This window comes from Arvicanthis niloticus, chromosome 7 (assembly GCF_011762505.2).
Source record: "Arvicanthis niloticus isolate mArvNil1 chromosome 7, mArvNil1.pat.X, whole genome shotgun sequence".
In the NCBI taxonomy this organism is placed as follows: domain Eukaryota; kingdom Metazoa; phylum Chordata; class Mammalia; order Rodentia; family Muridae; genus Arvicanthis; species Arvicanthis niloticus.
Genome location: NC_047664.1, coordinates 31,598,675 through 31,624,717, shown reverse-complemented (window position 1 = coordinate 31,624,717; position 26,043 = coordinate 31,598,675). Strand labels below are relative to the sequence as shown.

The 26,043-nt window shown below is 38.6% G+C and overlaps 1 protein-coding gene across 2 annotated transcripts in view; it reads left to right on the top strand.

The window, feature by feature from the left end:
* Positions 1-26,043, top strand: part of Abca13 (ATP binding cassette subfamily A member 13) — a 439,574-nt gene that overhangs the window by 282,359 nt on the left and 131,172 nt on the right. For both annotated transcript variants that reach the window (XM_076938134.1, XM_034509530.2), the window contains 5 exons: positions 5,427-5,510; positions 11,993-12,062; positions 16,312-16,430; positions 18,367-18,454; positions 24,452-24,563. In XM_076938134.1, coding sequence (XP_076794249.1) covers positions 5,427-5,510; positions 11,993-12,062; positions 16,312-16,430; positions 18,367-18,454; positions 24,452-24,563 — 473 coding nt within the window. The remainder of the gene's footprint in view (positions 1-5,426; positions 5,511-11,992; positions 12,063-16,311; positions 16,431-18,366; positions 18,455-24,451; positions 24,564-26,043) is intronic.

The following is a 26,043-nucleotide window of genomic DNA, read 5'->3' as shown; positions in this document are numbered from 1 at the left end:
AATTTGCAAGTATTTTATTGAGAATGTTAATATCCATATGAACCAGAGAGATTGGACTATAATTTTAATTTTTCCATGACTTTACATAGCATTCATATCAGGATAATATTGGCTTTACTAAATGAGTTCAGTAGTATCCATTCTCTGTATTTAATAGAATAGTTCAAAACATATTGGTACCAATTAGTTTCTACAAGCTGACAGAATTCAGCATTGGATCAACTAGGCCTGGGCTTTGAGCTGGAAGATTTTTATAACAGCTTCAGTTTGTTGCTTCTAAAGATCAGCAGGAGTTGTTTATTATCTTACCATGGCTTAATTTCTGTTTGCTACATGTGTCTAGACATTTTTTTCAGAGTGGTGTAATACATATCTTTAAAGCTTATCCTAATAATATGATATATATTATAATGTTAATATATCACTGATATCTGCCATAATTTCTGGCTTTCATCTTTGATTTCATTAATTTGAACTTTGCTTCTTTTTCTTTGTTTTAGTTGGGCTAAGAGCTTGCCAATCTTTATTTTCTTTTTTCCTTTTCAAACAACTGATTTCTTTTTCCAGTAGTGTTTATTTATATTTATATATTTAGTGTTCGTTATTCTTAGTTTCTACCTCATTAGTTTCTACTGTTATCTTAATTGTTCTTTTCTACTTACCAACTTCAAGTTTTCTTGTTCTTCTTGTTCTAGGCCCTAAGTTACATCATTAAGCTATTTATTTCAGATCTCTTTGATTTTGAATGCACTCATCTGTAGGTCTAAGTTTCTTCTCAAGGAATCTTTTCAGTTCACCTTAGATTTGATACATTCATTGTATTTTCAGTTTTATTTAATTATATGACAAAAAGTCTTCTTCTTGATTTCTTGAATGAATTATTAATTAAATAGTGTAATGTTCAATCCATGAGTTTGTGTTTTGTAGTTTCTTTTGCTGTTTGTTTCAGGTTTTATCTAATCCTTATGAGATAAAATACACAAATTTGCTTCACAATTTTTATATGTATTATGCTTTGTGTTTTACTGTAACCTCACTAGGAAAAATTCTATGTGCTGTGTATACTACTTGTTCTCAGCATTCAGATGAGATGTTGTACAGATATCTGTCTAGTTGTTTGATCTATGGTGTCATTTAACTCATGTTTCTCTATAGATAAGATGAGCCATCTATTAATAAGAATACGATATTAAAGTTGTTGGGGTTAGATTTACATCTAATGTTTGTTTTATGAAATCGTGTGTGCCAGTGTTCATTGAAGATTCGTTTACAACTAAAATAGCCTTTTGCTGGTTGTTCCCTTAGTCAGTATGAAGTTACTTTAAGAATAACTTTGGTTTGAAGTCTATTTTGTCACATGTGAACAGTGGCCCCTGCTTGCTTTATTAGAATTCCTTTCCCAGAATTTTTTTTTTTAACTTGAGGTTGTATGTCTTTATCTTTGATGGTGTGGTACAATTCTTGAAGGTAGCAAATTGATGATTTCTCATTTTAAACAAAAACTGCTAGTATATTTCTTTTGTTTAAGTAATGAAGACCATGTACATTTAGAATTATTATTGAAAGGTGCACATTAACTACAGTAATTTTGTTGGTTTGCTAGAGTTTGGTGTTTTATTAATTCTCACTACTGTCCTATCTCAGTTTATTATTATTTTTTTCTTGTAGACCCATGGATATGTTCTTTTTTTTTCCTTTAAAATAGTTCTATAAGTGTCAATTTAGGGCTTCAATTAGTCAATAAGTAGCTACAAATTCTTCTGGTTTCTATTTATCATGGAAAGTTTTTTTTTTAATTCTTCAATTGTTATGGGTAGTTTTGTAGAATATAGTAATTTGAGTTTACTGATTTTATCTTTCAGAGTTTTAAACACATCATCCCAAACCTCCCTGTTATTCATGTTAGATATTTTAGTTGTGTCCTCACATCTCATGTTCTGTTTGTAGTTTCCTCTTCACTATCTTTGTAATTATCTGAATGTTCCATTTCATCTGCCTTGTCTTCAGGCTCCAACAGTTCCTCTTCTTATTCCACTCTGTTTGGCTTTCCAAAGAAATATCATTGGGATTGTTGAATTTTTCATTTCCATTTCAGCTCATTTTTCTCAGTAAGTCTACTCCATCATGAATTTTACTGTTTTATATTTCCATATAGATTCTCTTATTTCATTCATGTGTTCTCTTATATTCTTTTATGTGTTTTGTCCTCTTTGATTTCTTTGAACATACTTAAAACAACTTTTTTTTTAAAAATTCTTTGGGGTTTTCTTGAACTCACTCTCATTGGACAACACTACTGTGGGATCAAAAATTTTTTTAGGAGTATTAATACTTTGAATTTTCATGTACTTAGTTTTTTCTTTGCATATATGCATTGAGAAAAGCTGTTTGTGAGATTTAAAAAAAATCAACTTTATTCTTCGAGTGGACATGTTTTCAGTGTTCCTGAGGGACTCGGTATAGCTGACATACCCTTCTTTCTTTCCTTTCTTTCTTTCTTTCTTTCTTTCTTTCTTTCTTTCTTTCTTTCTTTCTTTCTTTCTTTCTTTCTTTCTTCCTTCCTTCCTTCCTTCCTTCCTTCCTGGCATTCACATTAGCATCTGCCTTTGGTGACTGTACATGGGTTGGATACCCAGGTGGAGCAGTCTCCAGACAGCCCCTCCTTCAGTTTCTGACCCATACTTTGTCTCCATATTTGCTCCCATGAGTATTTTGTTATTCCTTCTAAGAAGGACCGAAGCACCCACCCTTTGGTTTTCCTTCTTCGTGAGCTTCATGTGGTCTGTGAGTTGTATCTTGGGTATTGAAAACTTTTGGGCTAATATCCACTTATCAGTGAATGCATACCATGTGTGTTCTTTTGTGATTGGGTTACCTCACTCAGGATAATATTTTCTAGTTCCATCCATTTGCCTAAGAATTTCATGAATTCATTGTTTTTAATAGCCGAGTAATACTTCATTGTATAAATTTGCCACATTTTCTGTATCCATTCCTCTGTTGAAGGACATCTGGGTTGTTTCCAGCTTCTGGATATAATAAATAAAGCTGCCATGAACATAGTGGACCATGTGCCATTGTTATATGTTCAAGCATCTTCTGGGTATATGCCTAGGAGTGGTATAGCTGGGTCCTCAGGTAACGCTGTGTCCAATTTTCTGAGGAACCATCAAACTGATTTCCAGAGTGGCTGTATCAGCTTGCAATCCCACCAACAATAGAGAAATGTTCATCTTTCTCCACATTTTTGCCAGTATCTGTTATCACCTGAGTTTTGGATATTAGCCATTCTGACTTGTATGAGGTGGAATCTCAGGGTTGTTTTGATTTGCATGTCCCTGATGACTAAGGATGCTGAACATTTCTTTGAGGTAGAGAGACTCCTCCCCTCCAAAAGATAAGAGAAATGTTATATTTTGGAAAAGCCTATGAAAAGGGATATTTGAAAAAAAAAATACAGGCAGGAAAGACGGATAGAATAAAGAAAGAACAAAACCAGTGAAGAATATAGCTGGACTGCTAAATAGACACCAGATAGCAAATAAAGGAGACAGACATGTGAAAGGGGGAGACAGGTCTAGGGCCTCAGAATAAATGTAGCTGTTAGCCTGCGTTCTGGACCTGGTTATGACTCTTGGGTTTCACCTCTACCCTATATGATCTTTTACAAGTTGTGACACTGGTGTCATGCACACCTTGGGGTGGGGGTGTCTCTTACTATGTTGGTTAAAAATGCTGTTAATAACTCTGGACGATGTTTTACATGGTCTTGTTAGCAAGAGAACCTTCATAAGTTGAATTGAAGATGCTGGTTTTAGCCCTGGTTATTTCCAATGTCTAGCACCTGTTGGCTTGCTCAGTTTCTCCTCTACTGTTCAGAGCTATTCTGCTTTGGTTCCCACATTGTGTTGTTTAGGAGGGTCTAGGGTGACCAAGCCATTGATCTAGGATGGCTTGTTTTTTTTAGTATGGCTAATATGATCCAGTCTTTTTAAAACTGGAGTCCCACAGGATCAGCAAAATGACTTAGTGGACAAAAGAACTTTGCCACCAAGCTGGATGACTTAACTTTGATCTTCAGAACCCATATGATAGAGGGAGAAAATTGATTCCAATAAGTTGTCATCTGATAATGTGGGTGACTCCAAAATCAATAAATGATATAAATTAAAATTTTTAAATGGTACCTTCCCACTATTCTGGCTGAGTGAAAAGTCTTTCCTGCTCCTCCTCTCTAGCTAATGCTCTGGTAGTGGCAACCTTTTTACCCCCTTCCTTTTTTTTCTGTCATTTAAAGTATGTGTTATTAAAATTACAGTTCAGTTTTCTGAGACCTTCTACCTTAAGCCCTGGCTTAGTCACCATCAGGTGTTGCTCTCTCTGTCACTGAAAGGAAAGAGGGCTACATACTATGTCAATCACTCCGAGATGACTCAACTTGTATCCAGTTCTGCTCTATAAAAATCCCAATTTTTCTTTACTACTGGAACTGGAGTCCTTCGGATAAATTTTATTAACTTTCTCCAGTTTATTCCGTAGATATTCTATCCACCCATATCTGCACGATATATGCTGTTGTAAACATCTTTTGTATTTAATAAATATCCCAATTCTGAATTGTAATCAACTGAAATGAACCCCACCACCGATTATTCCAGTTTTTAAAAGGTTGACGTATTTTTTCTTTTACATTTTCTTAACTCCAGATGTTTTTAAACAGTTGATGTATAAAATTTCAACTTTTTCCTAGTGGTTATTTCTGCATTTTTCCTCACAATGCTATGGATGTGTTGCTGATTGTCTCCTTGGTAAAGGAATTTAGTATCAATGATCTTGACTTTTGGCAATTTTTCTTTAACTATGAATAGATGCGAGGCTTATGGTCAGTAAAGTAAACGCCATTGCTCTAAGTGTGCTTTAAGCACAGGTCCTGTTCTGTGCTGAAGAGTTCTTACTACAGAAGTGCAATTCAATGACATGTAGAAACCAAAGGATGTAAATATAGGTTGCAGTTTTGAATTTCTGAGTAACAGGATGAATATTTGTTCCAAGTTAAGGCTCCAGCGTGGAGAAAATAATTTTACTGATTTTAATAAATTAACATACAATGGCATTATATTAGGCAGCGTTTTGAATTTGATTTTAAATCCATGAAAAAATGTAAAAGTGGTTAGGAAATTAATGGAAAATAAGAGAAAAATAATGTGCTTTGACTAGCAACACACATGACAAATGCATATGTGTGGTGGCAAAACCTGCGCTTGAAGTTTTTCAATTTCATTCTTGTTCATGACCTTTTCCATAAAAGAACTGGGAAATTAGCTTTGTCTGGTGTTCTGGGAACTGGTAGTCCAATCAGCTAGGGTGAGGTCAAAGTAGGTCTTCTGCTCGCTCCTAATGGTGCTTTGTTTTCTCACCATCAACAGCAGTGGGAACCATGGCATGGACCTTACCCAAGTGCTTCTGCGCAAGTTTGGAGATCAGGACCCTGTTTGTTCTGTTGCTCACTGGTAAGTGTCTGGTGCCCTCAGCACGGCAGGGAATCCAACACCAGCATTTCTGAAGACCAAAGTGTTGCTTCCCTGGAGGATGGGTTAGTCTGTGTTCCCACTTAGGCTACATGGAGTGAGAGTCAGTGTAATGAGTAAAACATTAATGGGTCTAATTAGTCGTTCTAATTAATGGGTCTCATTTTATGGAATGGCCAGGAACAAACTGCCTAATTACTTCTTTCTACCTTTCATAGACACATGCTCTGGAGGACTGAAAAAAAAAATACTATTCCTTTGAAAACTCAAACCAAGAAGAATTAAGTAATCAAGCATGAATTATGTGTTTACTGTTACTTACTTTAAAGAACACTTAAACATATTGAGACATTGTTGGCATAGTTTTTACTATTTTATTGTGTTCTTATACCTCTACCCACTTTCCAACGGTTATTCCACCGTAATCCCTTCTAATCCTCCAACACTGCGTAGGTGAGAAAGGAGGTTGTAGGGGAAAGGGGGCATAGACCTCTTTCATCCAACAAAATAGTCTATTTCCTGCTGATTAGGGGCACTGAACTTCTTAGTGCAAGTCCAATCTTCATTGTCAGGACATCTCCAACTTCTTTGCTCACCAACCCTTGACAAGCCACCTCAACAGGATCTAGCTGCAGTTGAGGAAGAATGGCTTCCTCAGAGCACACCTGAAGTCCCTTTTGAGGCTCTGGTGTTAAGGGCTCTGAAGAGTCTCCAGAATTCCAACCGTAAGTTATGTGCAGCCTGCAAAAACATTCCCCTGCTAGTGCATGAGGCAAATGATAGTCAGCTGCTATGAAATAGCCTCTTACCTGGCTGAAATGAAAACAAAAACATATTCACACAACATAACTGGGATTTTTAAGAAATCAAAATTCTTACTATGAGACATTATTTTTAACTTACTAGGTCACATGCACGCACACACACACGTGTGGTAGTTTTCTTTGTCTTACTTCACTGTTTACAAACAGTTCTACTCGTTTTTGTTACATGATTTGATTTTTATGGCTAAATAATATTCTACTGTGTATTCATGCCACAGTTTAAATATGCATTTAGTATCTTAATACCAATAAGCTAATGCAAGCCCAACAGCTTTTATGAAGTAATCAAAATAAAAAATAGTAACTGTTTTCACTCATGGTCCTGCCATGACCATCTCCATGTCTGGGTAATCACAGACATGTCATTTAAACTTAGTAAACCTTGATTTCCTTCTGTAGTAGGAAACTGTTTATCTAACTTACGTATTTTGTGGGCAAACTGAATAATAGAAGGTTTGATGCAAAGATCAACTCGCGAATGTATGTCATGATACCTGGCAAAGGCATACAAACAGTACATATTATTATTATTGTTGCTGCTACAGCTGCTGTTGTTGTTAATTAATATTTTGCTTTGTTTCTGATTTGGCATCTTAAGTATCCAAGACTGACCTCCGAGTTAGTATGTGTATCTGAGTCAGATCCTGATCCTTCTTCTGTCTCCTTTCTAGTGCTAGGATCACAGATGTGTGCCTCCATGCCTTAAAGGGTATTACTGTGCTGGAATCAAAGGTGTGTGCCTCCATGCCTGGAAGGCTGTTACTATTAATGGTATTGAAATTCACAGTTTCCAGACTGCTTTTGCTTCTTCTGGTCTATTTAAATCCCACCCAAACCCTGAGATAAGTGAGAGACTGTCTCATCTTACATGAGGAATGTATGTTAGAAAAAGTTTATAAATTGCTCAAGGCCCCATAAAGAGCAATAAGTGGGAAAGCTACAACCTCATGACATCCCATTTGCATCTACTCAACACCTTGACCAATGTTTGCATCTGTTTGCCTTGTTGCGTGTCCTCTGGATTGTAACTGCTATTTTATGTTTATGGATGAAAAGTCTACTGGCCTTTCCCCCCCCCGCCCCCAATTTACTTAAACATTTTTTTGAGATTATAATATAATTATAACATATATTACTTCCATATCCTCTTTCCAGGTCCTCCCATATACCTCTCCTTTCAGCCTTTTAAATCTATAGCCTCTGTTTTCATTGTCATTGCATATGTATATGAATATACATAGATATGCTCCTAAATATAACCTATCCAATCTGTATAATCTTACTTTTACTTAAATTTTCAGTCATATGCTCTTCTGAAAGACCATTTTTCGTAATTTCAACATTCCCTAGTTGCCTGCAGTTCTTTGTGCAGGGTTGAGGCTTCATGGACTTTCTTCCATCCACTTTGGAGTATCTACTGGTGTTTTCCATGTTCAACTCACATTTGGGTAGTCATGTTGGTGAGACTGAGTGAGGTAAAATATAAATCTGTGTTTAAAACTTGGAATCAGTATTTACAAATGACCATTTTGCATTTAAGTGATAACCTCCAAACAGTTAGCTACATTTAAATACATTGAAAGGATATCTTACTGCAGATATCCTTTCAAGCCCATACAATTAGAACCATGACTGAGGTTTTACATGTTTAAATTCTCAGTTTTTGCTGTTAGTATTTTACAAATTTCATATATTTACAACAATAGCAACAACAACAACAACAACAAAAAGTATAAAAGTCACCCTGTCAATATGTGCTGATTTGTTTGAGGAAGGCTTTTTGGGCTCTGAGAGTATCAGTGGGTGAGGGGAAGATGCCTGGCTTCTTAACCCTGCTAAGGCACTCCTTGTTTCATAAATGCTTCCATTACCGTTATTTCCCCTGTTATTCCTTGAGGATGCACTGCAAGTCAAGTATTATTAGAGGGGCCAAGATAAATGCAAGGAATCTTCTCCTAAGAAACTTATAATTACAGATGTAACAAACGAAGCGAGAGATCAAAGCCATGATAGTGTCCTCAACACTACATGTCTGTCTTTTCAGTGATATACATAAGAACCCAGGCAAAAAATAGATATATGTTTACTAGTTCATGATGACATATTTTGCTCATTAGTCATATTGGTAATTAGTTGAGACTGAGTAACTTTTGATGGTCTCAGTATGGAAGGATTACAAGAAAATTAATTATGTTGCCTCAGTTCAGTCTTCTCTTGGGAGACAAAGGAATTTATTCAGTGAAGGGTTCAGAGGTGATGTTTTCATTTCCTCTTCTCTACTAAAAACACACAGGACGTAAAATACACATACCTCTGAGGAGCAGAAACAGGAGCACCTGTGATGGAAAGAATGGTTAGCAGGAAAATAAGACAATTCTGTTATCTGTTCTTTCAAAAGAAAAACATCCGGGTGAAATCAGTGCTTTATGAATGGCAGAAGATGCTCATTATTCTGTCTGTGCATTCAGCTCATTTCCTCCACAATGCACCAGGGACCCCCCACCCCCACAGTCTCTACATCCCTTCCTTGTACAAAACTAGTGGTCAGGGTAAGCTAGCAGGTTGGCTCGATGGTGATAGTAGTTCCTGGCACTGCTTCTGGCTAGGCTCATCTGTGAAGATAAATGTGAGATGAAGGGTAGAAAGCACAGAGTATGAATCTGAGGCATCCAGGTGCAGGTGGAGAGCACAGCTGGATCCCAGGCTGCCTTGGTCAGATCTCACCCTCACTGGCTCTGTGACCTAGATAACTTACTCAACCACTCTCTGCCTCTGTTATCACCAATGTGTTTGCACTTTGGCACAAATAACTTTCACCTTGAACTGCAAAGTGACCCCGATGAAGCTTCTAGGACCCTTTAAGCAAGTGCATATCTCAGAAAACCATTTTTTGAGAAAGAAGGAGGTCCTTACAGCATCTGTCCCTCTATCTGAGATTTAAGGTGCATGTTATGCTATTAAAAACTCCAGGCATCCCTAGCAGAAGGACCTGTTCAGCCCAAATGGTAGGGACCATGTTCAGAGTCCATTGACTCAGAAACAACAACACTGTTGTGTGCTACAGTGCACTTGAGGAATATGCTCTGAGAACTCCAAGTGTATTTACAAAATATCTAGAATAAAACTTACAAAGATGTGTGGTATTTGTAACAGGAAATTTCATTTGCCTGTCTCTATGAATGCTTGTTGAGCTTCACAGAAATCTTTGAACACAAAAATGGGTGGTGGCTGAGATGCTCACAACCCTCCAGTATGTTAAATACTGTCATGCATTAGCAGTCAAATCTTAGGAACAACTTTTCTATCAAAGAAAGCTAAAGCAATACCAGAAGATTAAGATGGGACAATAAGGGCTTTAGAAACAACTCATTAAATTATACAAAGTTATATGACTCCTTTCGGTGGCTATCGTGTTAATCCTACTGAACTACAGTAAAGACTACTGACACAGATTCTTTGGTCAAATTAAGCAGGCTTTATTTTCTGTCAGACAGGGCTGTCTTTCCAAAGTGGGCTTTGAGAGAATAGTCCAAAACACAGGAGAAATGTTTTTATTGTTTTATTTTTATTACTTCCAAAACCTGCAAGGGTAGGGGCTTTCCAAATGTTTTTGTTTATGTTTTAACTTGGCAGAACATCTTATCTTATTAGGATGGAGGTTAGGGTGTGAGGTGTGGAAAATGTCAAATTCTAGAAAATGGGTCAGGACATGGTCAAATAAGTTTTCCAGAAAACACGAATGACCTTACTTTGATCTTCTAACAAGACGGCTTGTAATCTTACCATGGACTCAGGCTGCTCCATTAATAACAAAATACTTGGGGCAGGGTATTGTTTTAGAAAAAGAGGTTTATTTAGCTCAGAGTTCTGTTGCTGCAGAACATGGTGTATCTGTGTGGCCCTGGTGAGCAGCATGATAGTTGATTTGACAATGGTGAGTGACATGTGAAAGAGATTGTATGTCAAGTTAGCTAGCCAGAGACCAGGCTAGCCCTGCCTGCAGCAGCCTGCTGTAAATCTGGTGTATCTCACAGGGTAAATAAGTAGAGTCCCATGAGAACAATGAGTCTATTCCAAGAGTATATGAGTATATGAGAACAATGAGTATGTGTTCTCAGTGATTGAATTGCCTTGCACCAGGCTTCCCTTCTCAGATAGTCTACCCTTCCATACACCACCTCCCTGAGACCAAACTGTGGCACACAAGGGCTCTGCCAGAGAGGCCACATCTATACCCCAGCCTGCAATCCCTTGAATATCATTCAAAGCACCTGCAGCAAAAAGTACCTCCTGCTGGATGTAAGAGATGCAAAGACTCATTCCTTTTTGAAAACAAAACTAATTAGATTACAGCCATCTGGCTAAAACATGCAACTCCCTTAAGCACTGTTTTCATGTTAGCTAACTGGAATCCCTATGAGCTAATTATCCAAAATATTAATATTAGGGAAATCTATGATAACCTTTAGTATTTAGAAAATTATATAGCAATTATGTTTGCTGTCCAGATAGCAGAATTGACAGGTATCTTTTGGTTGAACTGGCTTTTTCCTACATGATGTTATTGCCCTATCTCTCTTCCATTGGAGTAGCTCACCCATGCATCTAGCCTGGGCTTACTGCTCAGCAGACCAGTCCTTCTACTGTGTGACAACCAACTAATGGGTTAAAGTCTTAAAGCTGCTACCCTTGCCTTGAGATCTGAGAAGCAGGGTGAGGGAACTGATAAGATAAAACCAATGTGAATTTTACCTTCTCTCAATATTTGAGTAATTCAGACTAATTATCTGCACTAAAGTAAAATTTGACTTCAAGTTATAAAAATCTTAGTGCCTGGAATGTTCAAGGATAAAAATCTACAGAAAAAAAAATAGAGCATAAAAGTTTTTCTACAGCCAGCAAGATGGCTCAGTGGTAAAAGAACTTGTGGCCAAGCCCTAAGACCTGAATTTGATCTCTGGGACCCATACGATAGAAGGAGAGAACTAACTAACTGACTGACCAACTAACTCCAACAGTGAGTCTCTGTCCTCCACACTTGCGTTATAGCATGTACTCCCCTATACACACACTTACACACACACACACACACACACACACACACACACACACACGAGAGAGAGAGAGAGAGAGAGAGAGAGAGAGGTAAATAAGTAAATACATGTAGGATACAGTTTAAGAGTTGTTTATTCACTACTATCTACTGTCTTTCAAACCCTCATCATCTTTCTTCCTGTGGAAACTTAACTGTAGCTCTTCTCTAAGTGATTAAGTTACTATGAAATGACACAGAAATGAATAAACATGTCAATCTAATGCAATTAATAAGCAATTACTAGTTGCTTCTTGATATCTGCTTACGATCTGAGTCTTGGGGTGGACAGGGAGCCTGGATAAAATGCTCAGCACGAACAGCCAAGTAATCCCTGTGTCACATCATGAAATCTTGGCATGGTCATAAACCATTGTCATCAGAGTAGTAGCTCACACTGTGAAAACAAAAGCCAGAGTTCTGTCTCAGTGGCAGGGAGGTGGCCATCTCGTGGCCAGTGTTCTATTGTGGCAGAAAATGATTTTTATGAAAATAAAGTAGCTTTTCTTTAAACCATCTTTCCAATTTTCTGTTTTTTTCCCTTTTAGGATGAATTCTTCAAGCTGGCATAGAGACCCTTATTCTGGCCCAGAATTCCAGGACTCATGTGGCTGCCTGGTATGTTTTTGAAGCACCATTCACCATTTGAAGTATAAAGCTCAAATAATAATAATAATAATAATAATAATAATAATAATAATAATAATGTTGCTTCCATCTGCCTAATCCTCATTTTTATTGCCTAAAGTCTCTTAATGTCTACATTACATACTTGTGGAGATTTTTCATCCCTTACAGTGAACATGATACAGTTCTTCTACAGATCCTGTTGCCTGCTCATTCCCTGCTCACACCTATAGCTTCCCTACCAACTCCATTGCCTACTCATTCCCTGCTCATACCTCTTAATCATTATCCCCACTGGGATACATTGAGCATCTGAATCCTCTTCAGTTAGAGATGAGAAAGTGGACTTCCCCTTTGGGGGAGATCTTCTCACATCTCAAGACAAGGTGACCGCAAGGCTTTCTTCATAACTTTATTCAAGTTCTAGGAACTAGACATCAAAACCTAAGCCATGACTTTGGACATCTGATATGATTGATGAACACAAGATATGTAAAAGTAGATATTCTGCTTTTGAGGTAAAGGCCATAGCTATGTTGTCTCTGAAGAGAAACCGAAACTTATTTGGAAAATTGATTGTCGTTCACCTCAGAGGAAATAGCAGAAGGTAATTAGTGAAAGCCTTAGATCTGTTGACTACAACCAACCATCAGATGTGCCAATCTTAATTTGCCTTTTAAAAGGCTAAGAGTATAGTTTAACTGATAGAGTGCTTGCCTATCACACACACAGCCCTAAGTTTGAGTCCAGCATCAAATACAGTAGTCATGGAGGTTGCAGCTGTGATGCCAGGACTCTGGAGGGAAACAAGGAGGTCTTCACTCACTATCCTTAAAGGGAAGGACCACAAAGAGAACACATTCACGGGGACCATGAGGAGAACACATTCACAGGCCTTTTGACTTAGTGCCCACAGGGTTCATTTATTTCAGCAGTTTAGTTACATTAGAGAGTTGGTTTCTGAATAGTTTCATTTGCTTTCTTCTCATAAACAAAATTGAGGAAGTAAAAGAGAAAGACAATGCAGCTACATAGTGGGGGACTGTGAGGACTGATGGCTCTAAGGTTAGTGTACATCATGCTAGTGGACATCATGTTAGTGGACATTGTGGTCAGAGAACTCACCTGCATGCCCTGCCTCTCTGCACTGGGCAAAGGGTTTGGTTTTTTTTGTTTGTTTGTTTGTTTTGTCATTGTGCTTCTATTTTATCATGAAACCTCTAACATTGTGCTCTCAGTGTTTGCTCTGGAGCCTGAATTTAGTCATTCAATTACAGTAATAGCTTTTCTTACCACAAGTCTAAAGTCTATTTGGGTTAGATAGGGTGTCAAGGGGTAGGGGGAATGAATAATTATCAGAATGGTATTATGGCTCCCACTTCAGCCCAGTTCACGTGAAATATATCAGTTAATATGCATGCAAGAAAAGAAAGATGCCAAACGAGCACCATCTGTGGGCAAACACATTTCAGGAGCAGTGGCTAAAACAGCATTGCTATTGCTTCTCTAAGGAACTATTCTATATGACTTCTCTTCGAATGGGCAGCAGGGTGGACAGTATGCAGCACTGTCAGCAAATGCTGAAAAAAAGAATCACTTCCTACTTCCCCTTCTCTTCCTTCTCCCTTTCCCTTCTCTTCTCTGTCTTTCTCCTGCTCGGCTTTCTGCTGCTTCTGCTTCTCTACCTCGCTCTTCTTTCTTTTTTTCCTTCCTGCTTTTTTTCCTTCCTTCTGTCTTTCTTTTCTTTTCTCTCTCTCTCTCTCTCTCTCTCTCTCTCTCTCTCTCTCTCTCTCTCTCTCTCTCGGAGAACAGTTGTCCAATGTTAGTTCTCTTATTTCTGTTGATCATGGTGATCTCAGTTAACTGTGTTTGACTGAATATCCATTGTTCCTTGGCTCTTTACAAGTTTAACAACCCAGGGTTAGTTCCATTCATTATCTGGGAAAGACAGCACTTTGTAATCTCCAAGGGTGATGGGAATCAGCCCAGAGTTCTGATGAATAATAACTGCAGTGTGGGCAGCACCCCGCCATCAGGGATGGAAGTGACCTTGTGCAAAACTCCAGAGGGATGTCACATTCCTCAGGCTGCTGTTGCAAATTGTTGTATGCTGGGCAACTGACATAAGCAACTTTGTCCTCGAAAGTTCTGGTGTAGAATCTTAAATCAGTGGTGTGTTCTGAAATTATACTATATGCCAGCAGTCTGTAGGGGAGATTCTTTGGCTTACTTCTGATAATATCAGCTGACATTTGTTGGACGGTGGCTACACAACTCTAGTGTATGACACTGTTGTGCCCTATCCTCTGTCACTCTTGTCTAATCTCCCCTACTTCCGTCTTAGAGAGACACAGATGATGCCTTTGGGGTCCCTTACCATCCAGTGTGACTTCTCCAGTGGAGATCTATAACTTAGTGAATGATAGTTGTCACATCCATTGCCACGTATGGAGGCATTGACAGATTCCAGGAACAAGAACCTGATATTTAAGGAATCATCATTAGGCTTAGCGCAGAAAGTATATTTGAGGAATATAGCTCAGGGGTAAAACGTTTGACTGCAGAGGGTGTGTTTGTAGATAACGAAACACACTAGAGTTAGAAAAAGAGGCTAAATATATTTTCTACTGGGCTTGAGTCACAAAACTTTGATTTCTTAGCAAGGGACTCATCAAAATACAGATTGTGTTTTAGAAAGATACATGCATGTTGATTCACAGTCAGAAGGAGGATTAGAAAGAAATACCAGAGGCAAGGGAACTTTAAAGGTTCTTATTCAAATTTGTAAGTAAGGTTCTTTAATTTGGTTAAATTATTCAGCCATCTACTTTAAATGCTAAGTAGACATCTTATGTATTTGTGATGGTCAGAATAATCATTCTACATGTTGTGGAAGGCAAGCTCTTCCTGAATGAATGAATATCTATCTATCTATCTATCTATCTATCTATCTATCTTATTTATCTATCATCTATTTATCATCTGTCTTCTACTATTTGGTTTTTGAGACAGGGTTTTTCTGTGTAACAGCCCTGGCTGTCCTGGAGCTTACTTTGTAGACCAGGATATTCTGGAACTCACATAGATCTGCCTGCCTCTGCCTCCTGAGTGCTGGGATTAAAGGCATTTTCTACCAGGCCCAACAGGAATGAGCATGTTAAGTAGCATTGCTGAATCCTTCCATAGGAATGAAACCTTGCTCAAGAAGAAAGAGAATGAACTCAGCAGTTTCCAAGTATACACATACATAGCTTTATCTAGAGTGAGCATGTCCACTGGGCCTGTGAACTTATACCTTCTCTTTGAAGGTTTGGGGCTGTGACCAACAGCTTTCTAATGTTCCCTTCCTCCTGCTACAGCATCTAACAGCAGCTGTTTTACTGTTTCTTTGATCTGAGTTTTTAAACTTCTACACGTGAGAATTTAGCTAAGCCATAACTACCAGCAATTAAAATTCTTGTTGTTGAGTCCACACCTTTCTGAAAGTCATACTTTAAGCTTCTACGACCCTCTCGATTTGCCATAGTTCTTGCATAGGAACAGAGCAGCAACCTCAAACGTTAGGTCAGGATGATTTAATTCCAGTTTTGAAGGGAAAACAAGCTCCCGACACTGGAGTAAAATGTTCAGAGACAGTTTTTCTATTTTTACCTATTATTTCCTCCAAAGTTGTTGTTACTGAAGTAGAAACAGCAAACTTAGTGTGAACTCTGTCTGTTTTGGGGTGACAGTTGTCTGGTGACTGGTGGGTTGGCCACTTCCTCCTTACTTGTTCGATGGTCATTTCATCATGCAGACTTGGGCAAACCCCAGAAGGCTGTTTGAGTTTGGCCTCCAGCACATATGAAAGAAACACAGGCCTTTGAAATCTGTTGCTTATCTTTCTCCTACTAGTTCCCTCCGACTCTTGCAGCTTCTCCAAATGAAAGATCACGCCAGTGAAAACATCTTCTTTTTTTTAGTTCCTACAGATATGCCCAAACTTACATGCAAAAAAGGATTTGAAATTCTCAGATATAATTGACAGCTGAGGGCACAGTGGAATTCTGACGAAATCCTTGACTGCAGGGGGCTGGCTCTTAAAGAGACTTCTCGGAAATCAGAATATACAAAAAGGCTGGAGATAATTTATTAGAAATCAAAAGCTAGGAAAAAGTCACATTTAGTTTAAAGTCATGTCAGTGAGTCAATTGTGGGTTCTGAAAAAGTCTCTGTTTGATTTCTTTGAAAACAATTACAGAAGTGTCCAAATAAAAGTGCCGGTGCTCCCTCTCTGACCAACTGCCTGGGACACACACTGCTCAACCTCTCGGGCTATGATGTGGAAGAGTACTTGCTTGTGCCATCTGCAAAACCAAGGTGTGTACAAAACTGTTGCTGGATCCTTTCTATTTTCTTTTAATTACAGTTGTTCTTCCATATGCACTGAGATTAGTTCTCATACCCAGAGGGGTACCTAGATCCTCAGGATCTTGACTCCCTTATACAAAATGGTGGTATGGTACTCGTATAGAACCCCATTCTGTAGTCATTTTTAAATCACTTATGGTACCAGACAGAGTACAAATGCTATGCGAACAGCTATTGTGCATTGTTTCATGGATAATGATAATAATGATGATAATTATATATGTTGAGTGCAAACACAGTCATTTTCTGAATATTTTCTACCCGTAGTTGGTTGAACAACCACAGATGTGTGGAGCTCATGGACTCTGAGAGTCAACCATACTTTGTGAAAAAAAAAATCCATTGCTTTAAATGTTAATGTGCAGTAAAGCCCAAAAGTCTGATGTGCACATTGGTGTTCATATGAATTCCAAAGTCATGCCGTAGGCCTTAATCAGATTCCTCACTGCTGGTTTTCAGGCTTTAAAGCATTGGGGAAAATCATATCAATTGAGATCTCATCAGTGGCAGAGGCAGGGGAGCCAGGGGCAGTTTTGCTGCTTCAGGGAGCAGAGCAGAAGAGCTAATGGCATAATGAAATAATGGTCTTTGGTTAAAAATTCCTTTGCTGTGTAGTACCTGGGAACAAATCATGTCTTACAATTCCTTGTGGCTTTTGGAAAATTTTTTGTGTTGAATTTTTGGAAACTGAAAGAGGTGACTGCCTATGTAGTAGATAGGAATACATACTTCATGTTGCTTGCAATGTCAGCAGCACTTACTATTCTGTCAAATTTACCAAGTCCCCAAAACACAGTGCATTGCTTCATAGATGCAGACTTCCCATTCACTGTCCATGTTGCTAGGATACTATACCCCTTGCATCTGCTTCTTCTCCTTCTTTGCCAGGCCAGTATGTTACCATTGCCCTCAACACTGACCTTCTTTGCCCTGTTTTCCCTGCATCTGTAATGCTTCTTTCCCTCATAGCATTCTTAAATATATCCTACAATCTCTACTTCTGCTTCCTAACCTTGATGGGATAAAAGTTGTATTCTCAGAACTGGGAATAGTACCTGACATATCAGAGGGACCCAGTCTAAGCTTGTTGAATGAGTGAATGAATTCAGTTGAGCTAGATGGCAATGTATCCTACTCCTTAACGTTTGCAGTAAGGATGTTATGGTACAGGACTATTCTTCAGTCTGTTTCCACTCAAAGATTGAGAAGCCAATATTAATGTGTACCTTTATTTCTGATGTCAGCTCTATTGGAAAGCTTAATAAGTATAAGATACCATACAGCCCATGGAGATAAAGCTACATAATTCTCACCCAGGAAAAACTCATTAGCTGCATGAAAGGCAAACCAGCAAGTTAATGATTATAGAACTCAGCATGGTAATTGATAAAACTGATGGAAGGTATTGGGACAATTCAAAAGAGAAGTACCTTACCCACTGTAGTTCTACAATGCCTTTTAAAGTAGGGCAAGTCTTGAGCATGGCGAAGGGAAAGAGCAGAGCAGGGGAGCTAAACTAGGCAGACACAAGATTAAACTGGAGCAACTCATCCTCAATAGTGGATGTGAATGAAAACAGAGTGCTGAGAGTCAGGGCCATGTCCATCCACAATGCTTATTCCCTAATAAGCAGTTTTAGTAAGTATAGCTTCTAGCATGGTGCTCTGTGCCTAGTCCTTCTTCAGGAGCTATACCCTCTCTCTGGGTGCCAGACAGAGGCCATGTCATCACCAGCAGCAAGTATCTCAATTGGTGAGATCGTGAGATAGCTCAGCAGCCTACTATCTTGAGATAACTGCAACTGCTATGTTTTGGCTCTGAATCACCCTTTGAGTGGAAGTCCTGGTAATCTGATTTGGACAAATATCATGTTTACTCCTAACAGGCTTGGAGGTTGGTCTTTTGGAGTACAAACACCCAATGAAGCTGAAGATGTGAAGGCAAACACATCGAAACCAAGGACTTTGGCGAAGGTAATAGAATTCCCTTTCTTCATGTTTTAAAAAGTATTTAAGGCAAAAAAAAGCCCAAACAAATATTTTTGTGAACATGGGCTTGCCAAAGGCATATCAAATACAGTGTTTGTTACTGAAAATTGAGAATGATTGTTTTATGAAGAATCTCCTGAGAGAAGAAAAGAGTTGGTTAATTTAGAAGGTATAGAAGTACAACTATCAGGTTACTACTTTTTGTTCAGATAGGATTTCATCTAGTAGACTAAGGGAAACGGAGGGCTGATCTACTTTTAAGGATGCTTGTGTTTCATGAGTGGAGCCACCATCATTGTTCATGTCTGCCAAAGAATTCTCCTAATTGTGGAGCTGAACTCATCTTTAAAAAGATTGTGTGCATGCCAACCCAACAAAAGGCAGAGTGCAAGAAATCAGGATGAATCTTAGAGGCTCTGGGCTTTTGTGTCCTAACAAGTGTACCCTAGGAGTTAGGCATAGTGCCATTAAAATTAAAGGGATAAGGCAGAAGGTTCCTCATTGGGAGGAAGTGAGAATTGGATAAAATTCCATAGTGGGAATACATAAGTGCTAAATAATGCTCCTGCCACACAAGGTAGTAGTCAACATAAGCTTAAAATGGGCAAAAATGGATCAAAGCGTTTAGTTGCTGTGATTAGGGAAGGAGCAAGGCATGTAAGAGGGGAAATTGGAAACAATAAATTAGGGGAAAAAGCTAAATCCAGCCTGAAGGAGTGAGTGGAGAGATGGCCAAATCATTTCTTTCTTCCTGTGAAGGTTTCCCATCTGGTCATAAACTCACCACAGAACTGCTGTAACCCTTGTGTTGCAGGTGTCACACTCCTCACTGGGAAGCAGGGGTGTTTGTGCCTCTCTTGAAATGGAGAGGCTAATCCACATAAGCAACTGTCAGGGGTGGTTACTTGGGTGATAAAGCGCCCCACAGGCACTTCACAGAAAATCCCTGGAGAACGTCTCAACAGCTGTCCTTTACAGTCTAATCCCTGAAGAAAATCCCAAGTCATAGTATGAACTGCACAGAAACCCCTCCTTCGACTGAGGGCTCTTCAAATATCTTTTCTTTTTAAAAATCAATGTGTGTATAGATTTATAGCTCAACATGAGAATCCTAGCATTCAGAACTTAAAGGGAGATAATTTAAATGGATTTACTGGCTTATATTGAAAGGTATTATGCAGATGCAGTTAAAATATGACTAATTTGTAGAAAGGTCCTGTTGAGGTTTGTAACAATGTTTTGACTTTTCTACCCAAGTCTAGACATTCCTTGTTGCTAGTAGATGTCTGTGCCTTTGCTGTCAGATGCCTGGAGCATAAGCCTCTTGCCCAGAGGTCGGGTAGAAGTAGCTTGTATGTCGTTCCGATTCCTGTTTCTGTTGGTCCATATGGGTCTTCTGCATTGGTGGTGATTACTGGAGGTTTTTTCCTGCCTGACATGTTCTTTACAGGTGGATTGAATGAGCTCCATGAACCCTTTGCAGAGTGCACTTCTTCCTAGAAAGCCAAGCAATCTCATACTGTGAGAGGAAGAAGGGCTCTGTTATCAGAGCCCAGAGGTGGCTGTTGTCCTCTCAAGTGATTTCATTCTCTTTCACAGCAGTCTTTCCCTTCAGCTTTCTGGCTGTGTTTAAGATATAAAGGATGATTTTCATTGTTCTTTTGAAGGAAAAGTAAAAATCTGGATATGAAGATGCCTTAGTACATGTTTCGGGGAGTATGGAATGCCTCCTAGGGACCTTTCTGTGACAGCCTCACTGACACTTTTAGTGTATATTTTATTTAATCCAAATTCACTTTCTAGTATATGCATTTCAAAAAAAGGCCAAACACATGGTTCACACCTGTATGTGTATGTGAGCATGTAAATGCACATGCCTCTGTGTGTGTGTGTGTGTATAAAACATTCCCTTCTCCCTATGCTTTTACAGAGGCGAGTGAATGCAAACTGACTTTCTATTCTTTCTGTTCTAAGTTCCCTTTCTTAGGAATCATTACCTGTGATTCCTGAGAGCAAAAATCAGACATAACAGAATGTGTTCTTACTTCCTTTACTAAACTGTCTCACTTCTGACTTTTGGGCCAACAGAGAAAGCAATTGCATAGAGCACACTGTTGTTTTAGAAAAGAAATCTTCAAAAGAAAAGAAGGAAACGCTTCATTTTAATGCTGCAAAATCCTTAGTGAAAATTTTAAGATCATCTTAAAAATTACTTGATTTAAAAAACTAGCAAAGGCCCTTTCAAATGAAGATCACTCAATAAAAAAAATTGGAAGTGGAACCCAAGAACATTTTAAATTCTAGTTCTAGAAGCTAACTCACTCAGTTCTTTATTGTAAAAATAAAATATAAATATTTAAAGTAGCTACAAGTCATAAGTAGCCTTCTCAGTACAGAAGCATTTAGTCTGTGAATGCAGGGCTGGACAGAGGTGGGCTGAGCTTAGTGATGCCATCTGGTACTCTGGCTGTGAAGGTACTTCTGAGCTGGGCCTTGACTCTGGCTCCTGGGAGTGATCCCCAGACCATCAGCTGCAATGGTCTGCACCTCTCTTCTCAGACAACCATTTGTCATCTTTCTTCAGAGCTCCACGTGAAAAGGACATATAAAAATGGTCACTGAGAATGTCTCAGCTGGTTTGCAGAAAGCTGGGCTGTACACCCTCTTGCAGTGGGCATTCAGTTCAGTTAGGTGTTGACTGCCTGGTGCAGCTCGCTGTGCAACATCTAGGCTGTTTGTTGATGTAATTAAGGACCACAAGCTGCTGTGCCTGTGGCTCTTGTTAAGACAAGCACTTAGAGAATTCTTAAACTTAATTAGTGGGATCTGGGGAGTGTCAGAGTGCCAGGGAGCAATATACACCTTGAAGTGCACGGTCCTTCTATCCCTTTGAGAGGGCCACTTAACTGGACTTTTGCTCTGTAATGTGAAACTCTATCTCTCAGCATGTTGCTTAGAAACCCCCAACCCAGGTTTGCTGGGTAGTTTCTGTACTTTGTCTTCAGAGATAGCATAGGTGACACTTTTGACAAATGTACACCACTCTGCAATAAGGACATGCATTTATCAGTGGTCCACAGAGACTATCTTGCCACTTCAAGCACTTCTGCACCTTTCCCCTTCTATTTCCAAATCCCTACAAGCTTCTCTTGTCACCAAGGTGCTAATCCTAAAGTGGTGGCCTCTGTTTTCAGTTTCTATGACAGTCCCACCTTCTGTCAGTGTTAATTGCTATGTCAGTTATCTGATCCCATATAAATACTAGATCCCAAAGTTTCTAAACCTCAATGGCCCTGAACAAAGGCTATTTATTCAGCTCAGTGAGTGCCTACAAATTTCTGCTGCTGTCATCATCACTGGGCTCACCATGGGCAGGAATGAGCATGTGCGTAATTGACAGGCTGTTCATTTCTGATAGGAGGAAGATGGATGATTTAATTTAGAATATTTAAAGAAGGAAAATATCCTTCATATTCGTGGGGCAACTTGAAATGAAAATAGTTGCTTTATTACTTGCTGGCCTTGGGAAATCATTGCATGCCCCAAAGCTACATACTCAGAAGGATGGAACAGGAGAGGTTATAGAGATAGGCAAACATACATATGGATCAGTGTCTTTATTATTTCAATATTTATTATTCAATATTTATTATTTCAATAATATGGATATATATTGTGAATATATACGGATATGGATATAATAATATAATATATTATGGATATAATCCACACAGGTTTTCTATAGGGAGTTTTAATTTGTAAATGAAAAGGAGGCTGGCGCAGGCTGTAGGGGGTCATATTATGATTGAGGACTGGCCACTGTGATGCATCTGTACATCTCTGACTGGTGTAAGAATCAGCAGGGTAAGCTGAGAAGATTGCCTCTGCACAACTCCTTCTATAAGGAAGTGACCACTAATCAGAAGCAGATATTTAGATCAGCCACTGAGGAACTAAATGAAAATAAAGAACTCATAACAGGTCCCTTTTTCTGGAAAGAAACAAAACCTGACTGACATCCAAAAGGAATGTTCAGGCCACATGAAATGCTAAGAATGCACTGCAGTGTGTGTACGCAGGAAGTCTGAGCTCACCTCTACTGTGTTTTCTTTTCCAGTAGGTCAGCTTAGCCCGGTCCTCTGGGTGACATCAGAGCTCAGGAAGAATGCTGCAGACAATCTCTATTCTTTTCAAATCTCATCTATTGTCTCATTTTGTGGTTCAAAGCAAGTGTTCAAGCACAGAGTCTCATGGCAAAGGACCAAGAAATTGGGCTGTTGAGAATTGGGGGCCCTTTGAGTGTTCTAGGATGGAAACGTCAGAGCCCTGGCAGATGAGGCATAGGGAATAGCAGAGGCATCTAACTCTCCAGCTCCTTCTTCCCCCTACCACTCACTTGCTGTTATCAGTGTTCTAAGATATCGTAAATCTAAAATATATGTCTATTAAAAACACAGGCAAAATCAAAATAAAATTTGAAAATTTGTGATCTAGGGTGAAGACTACATTATTTCCCCCCTCCCCTTTCTCTTTTTCCTTCTCATTCATTAAATTCTTAATGAAACTGTGTCATGATGAAGGAGATTGTAGACTGACTTTAACGGGACCCTAAGTTTCCTAGAAATATAAAATGACTATTGCCTGTGTGCAGAAGTGTGTGTGTGTGTGTGTGTGTGTGTGTGTATAATACAGAACTGTGAGGGAAATGGCTGCTAGGTAAAAGAGTTAGACATACTTCTGAGATATAATCTAAACTCACTCAGCTCAGTGCTAACTTCATCCCAGAGCTCAGGTCTCAATCTGCTTTGCAGAATCATAGCTCTAAAAAAGCCCTACATCTTGGAGTAGAGTTTCCCTGTGCCATGCTACTGTACTTAGGCATCGTTCTAATACTCACAGAATGAATATCATGCCCTCTGTGTTTAGTAGGCTTTAAGATGGCCTCCTTTTCCTTGCAGTTTAAAAGATAACTTTATGAAGTAAATAAGCAGTAGGAAACAGGAATTAGTTGTGTGAAAGATGGAGTGGCTGTCTACCAAAGTAAAAGGCCTGGGAAACACTGATTTGTATAGAAGATTTTCATTTTATTTCATATGCATACCACTTTATTACTTAGCTGTTCCCACAGACTTCTATTCAGGGTCCTGTGAAATAGAATTGGTCACAGAAAGATGGATGACAAGTGGCTTGAAGCCGGGCTTTCTCTTAGAATATTCTTGTGTGCAAACTTGAGGAGGCTTCTCCAAGTACTAACATTGTGTGGAATAGTTTTTATTCATCAGTGTAGATTATCTATTGAAAAACAGCATTCCTAGAGCTATGTGCTCCACCACATTACGACCCAAATGTACTAGGTGAATCCTTGAATTTCTTGAAAATACCAGCTTTGGAACCTTACTATACACATTACAGTTTTTACTAAAAATCTTGATATTTTGAAGAACGGGAAAGCAGTGGTTTGATTAGCATTTTTTATGGTAGTTAGCATCTGGTCCTTACTATATTGTCTCTCTTTTCTCCTTCACCTTGTTCATTTCAAGAGGGACATAGGTTTATTCTCCATGCTCAACAAATGTTCAATTCAATTTATTTTGAGAAATAATGTTCCACGTGCAGTTATTAAATTGAAAGTAATCATTTTTTTTCTGATCATCTTCCACGCCTTTAATTTGCAGGTCAAATTTCATTAGCTTACCAACTGAGAAAAAAATATATAATGGGCTTCAGTCCCAAATCCTGTGAGACTGTAATTATAAAGCTACATTCGCATTTGTTCTGGGGAAAATTAATCTATTTTTAGCTGTAAATTATATGCTTGAGATAAATATAAAATTAGCAGACTGGAATTGGCTGTCACTGTCAGCCATGAGGGAACATTGCGCTGTGTCCTGCGTTCAGGTGCTGTGGAAGCTTTATTGGCACATTAATTTTGGCCCAAGAACAGACCATTTTCATGAGATCTATTATCTTTTTCTGTTTCAGGTGTGGTACAACCAGAAGGGTTTCCATTCTCTACCCTCCTACCTAAATCATCTCAACAACCTGATCTTATGGCAGAACTTACCTGCCAACACTGCAGACTGGAGACAGTATGGTAATGTTATTTTTTTATATATATACGTGTAAATGGACTACTTTCAATATGACAGTATTTTTTTAAAGTAGAAGTTTTACTTTTATTTTTCACATTAAAATTTTTACTTTTAATTAATTATTAACTAATAATAAATGATATGAGGGATGGCGAGTAGCTTCCTATCACACACTGCATGCATAAAAATGCATCAAGTTCTGGACTCTTTCTGCCTCTCACATGAAATATTCAAACTTCTTCAATCTGTGACCTTGTCTGTGAACCCAAAAGGTGTTCTGAAAGTTTATTTCAAAAATTGTTCTACAGTTTAATACCATATAGAAGCAAAAGTAAATTAAAAATTTAAGGACAACTGTATGGAACACCGTAGTAGAGAATAAAGATTTCCCTAATGTGTGATCATCGGGGAAGTGAAGATTGTAATTTGATTTATGTTGGCCTCTCCTCTCATCAATCACCTGTGTCAACCATGGACTGATTGATTACCTATGCTTCTCAGTTTGGTAAATGGCTCAGGTCCAATTTTAGAATTCAGAGTTGTTGGTTTAGAGGACTCTACCATCTTTAGTTGAGTAGATAAACTTTTAAGTTATCAAGTTAATTCAGTACTATTATGAAAACAGCAGCAACAACAACAGCAGCAGCAGTAGTCCAGAAGCCTGAGTGGCAACAGGCCACAGCTGTCACGGTTTGTTTAGCATGTGCTTGCTGAGTTGTCAGTTCTCATGGAGGACAGTGCTGAGCAGTTACTCCGAGGTGTTTCCCTTTGCTTGCTTTTAATATCTGCCTTCTCATTTTGTACTGGTTTTCTTTTCTTTTATATATATGGGTGCTTCATTTACATGGATGTCTATGTGCCAAGTCCATGACTTGGCCACCAGAAGGACAAAAGAAGGCATTGGATGCCCCTAGATGGTACTGGAGTTGCAAATGTTTGTGATCCACCACGTCAGTACTGGAACTCAAACCCAGGTCCTTGGCAAGAGAAACAAATACTCTAAACCACTGGCACCTCTACTTTTTACCTTTACTATATTTTTGTGGTTTCCTTGTGCATACATATGGCAATACTCTACTTCTGCCTGTATCTCCAGCCCGCTAAAAACTTCTAAAATAAGATGAACTAATTTTGTCACTCTGATGATATCTAATAATAGTGGATAATATCAAATATTAAAATGGGTATGGCTAAGAGAAGTACAAAAGAGTTATACAATCATTTAGAGTAGGGACAGAAGAATGATTTTAATTAAGGGTCTAAACTATATCAGGAACTCCATTAGGATTTAACATCCATGGTTTCCTTTTAATTTTCATGTCAGAATTTGTAAGATAATGTCTTATATGTGTATCATTGAGTCTTGGTTCCACAACTCTACATTTTGATTGATTGTGGTTCTTTATAGTGGTCTCCATCTGTCTAAGTCAGGCTTTCTATTCCTGCACAAACATGACCAAGAAGCAAGTTGGAGAGGAAAGG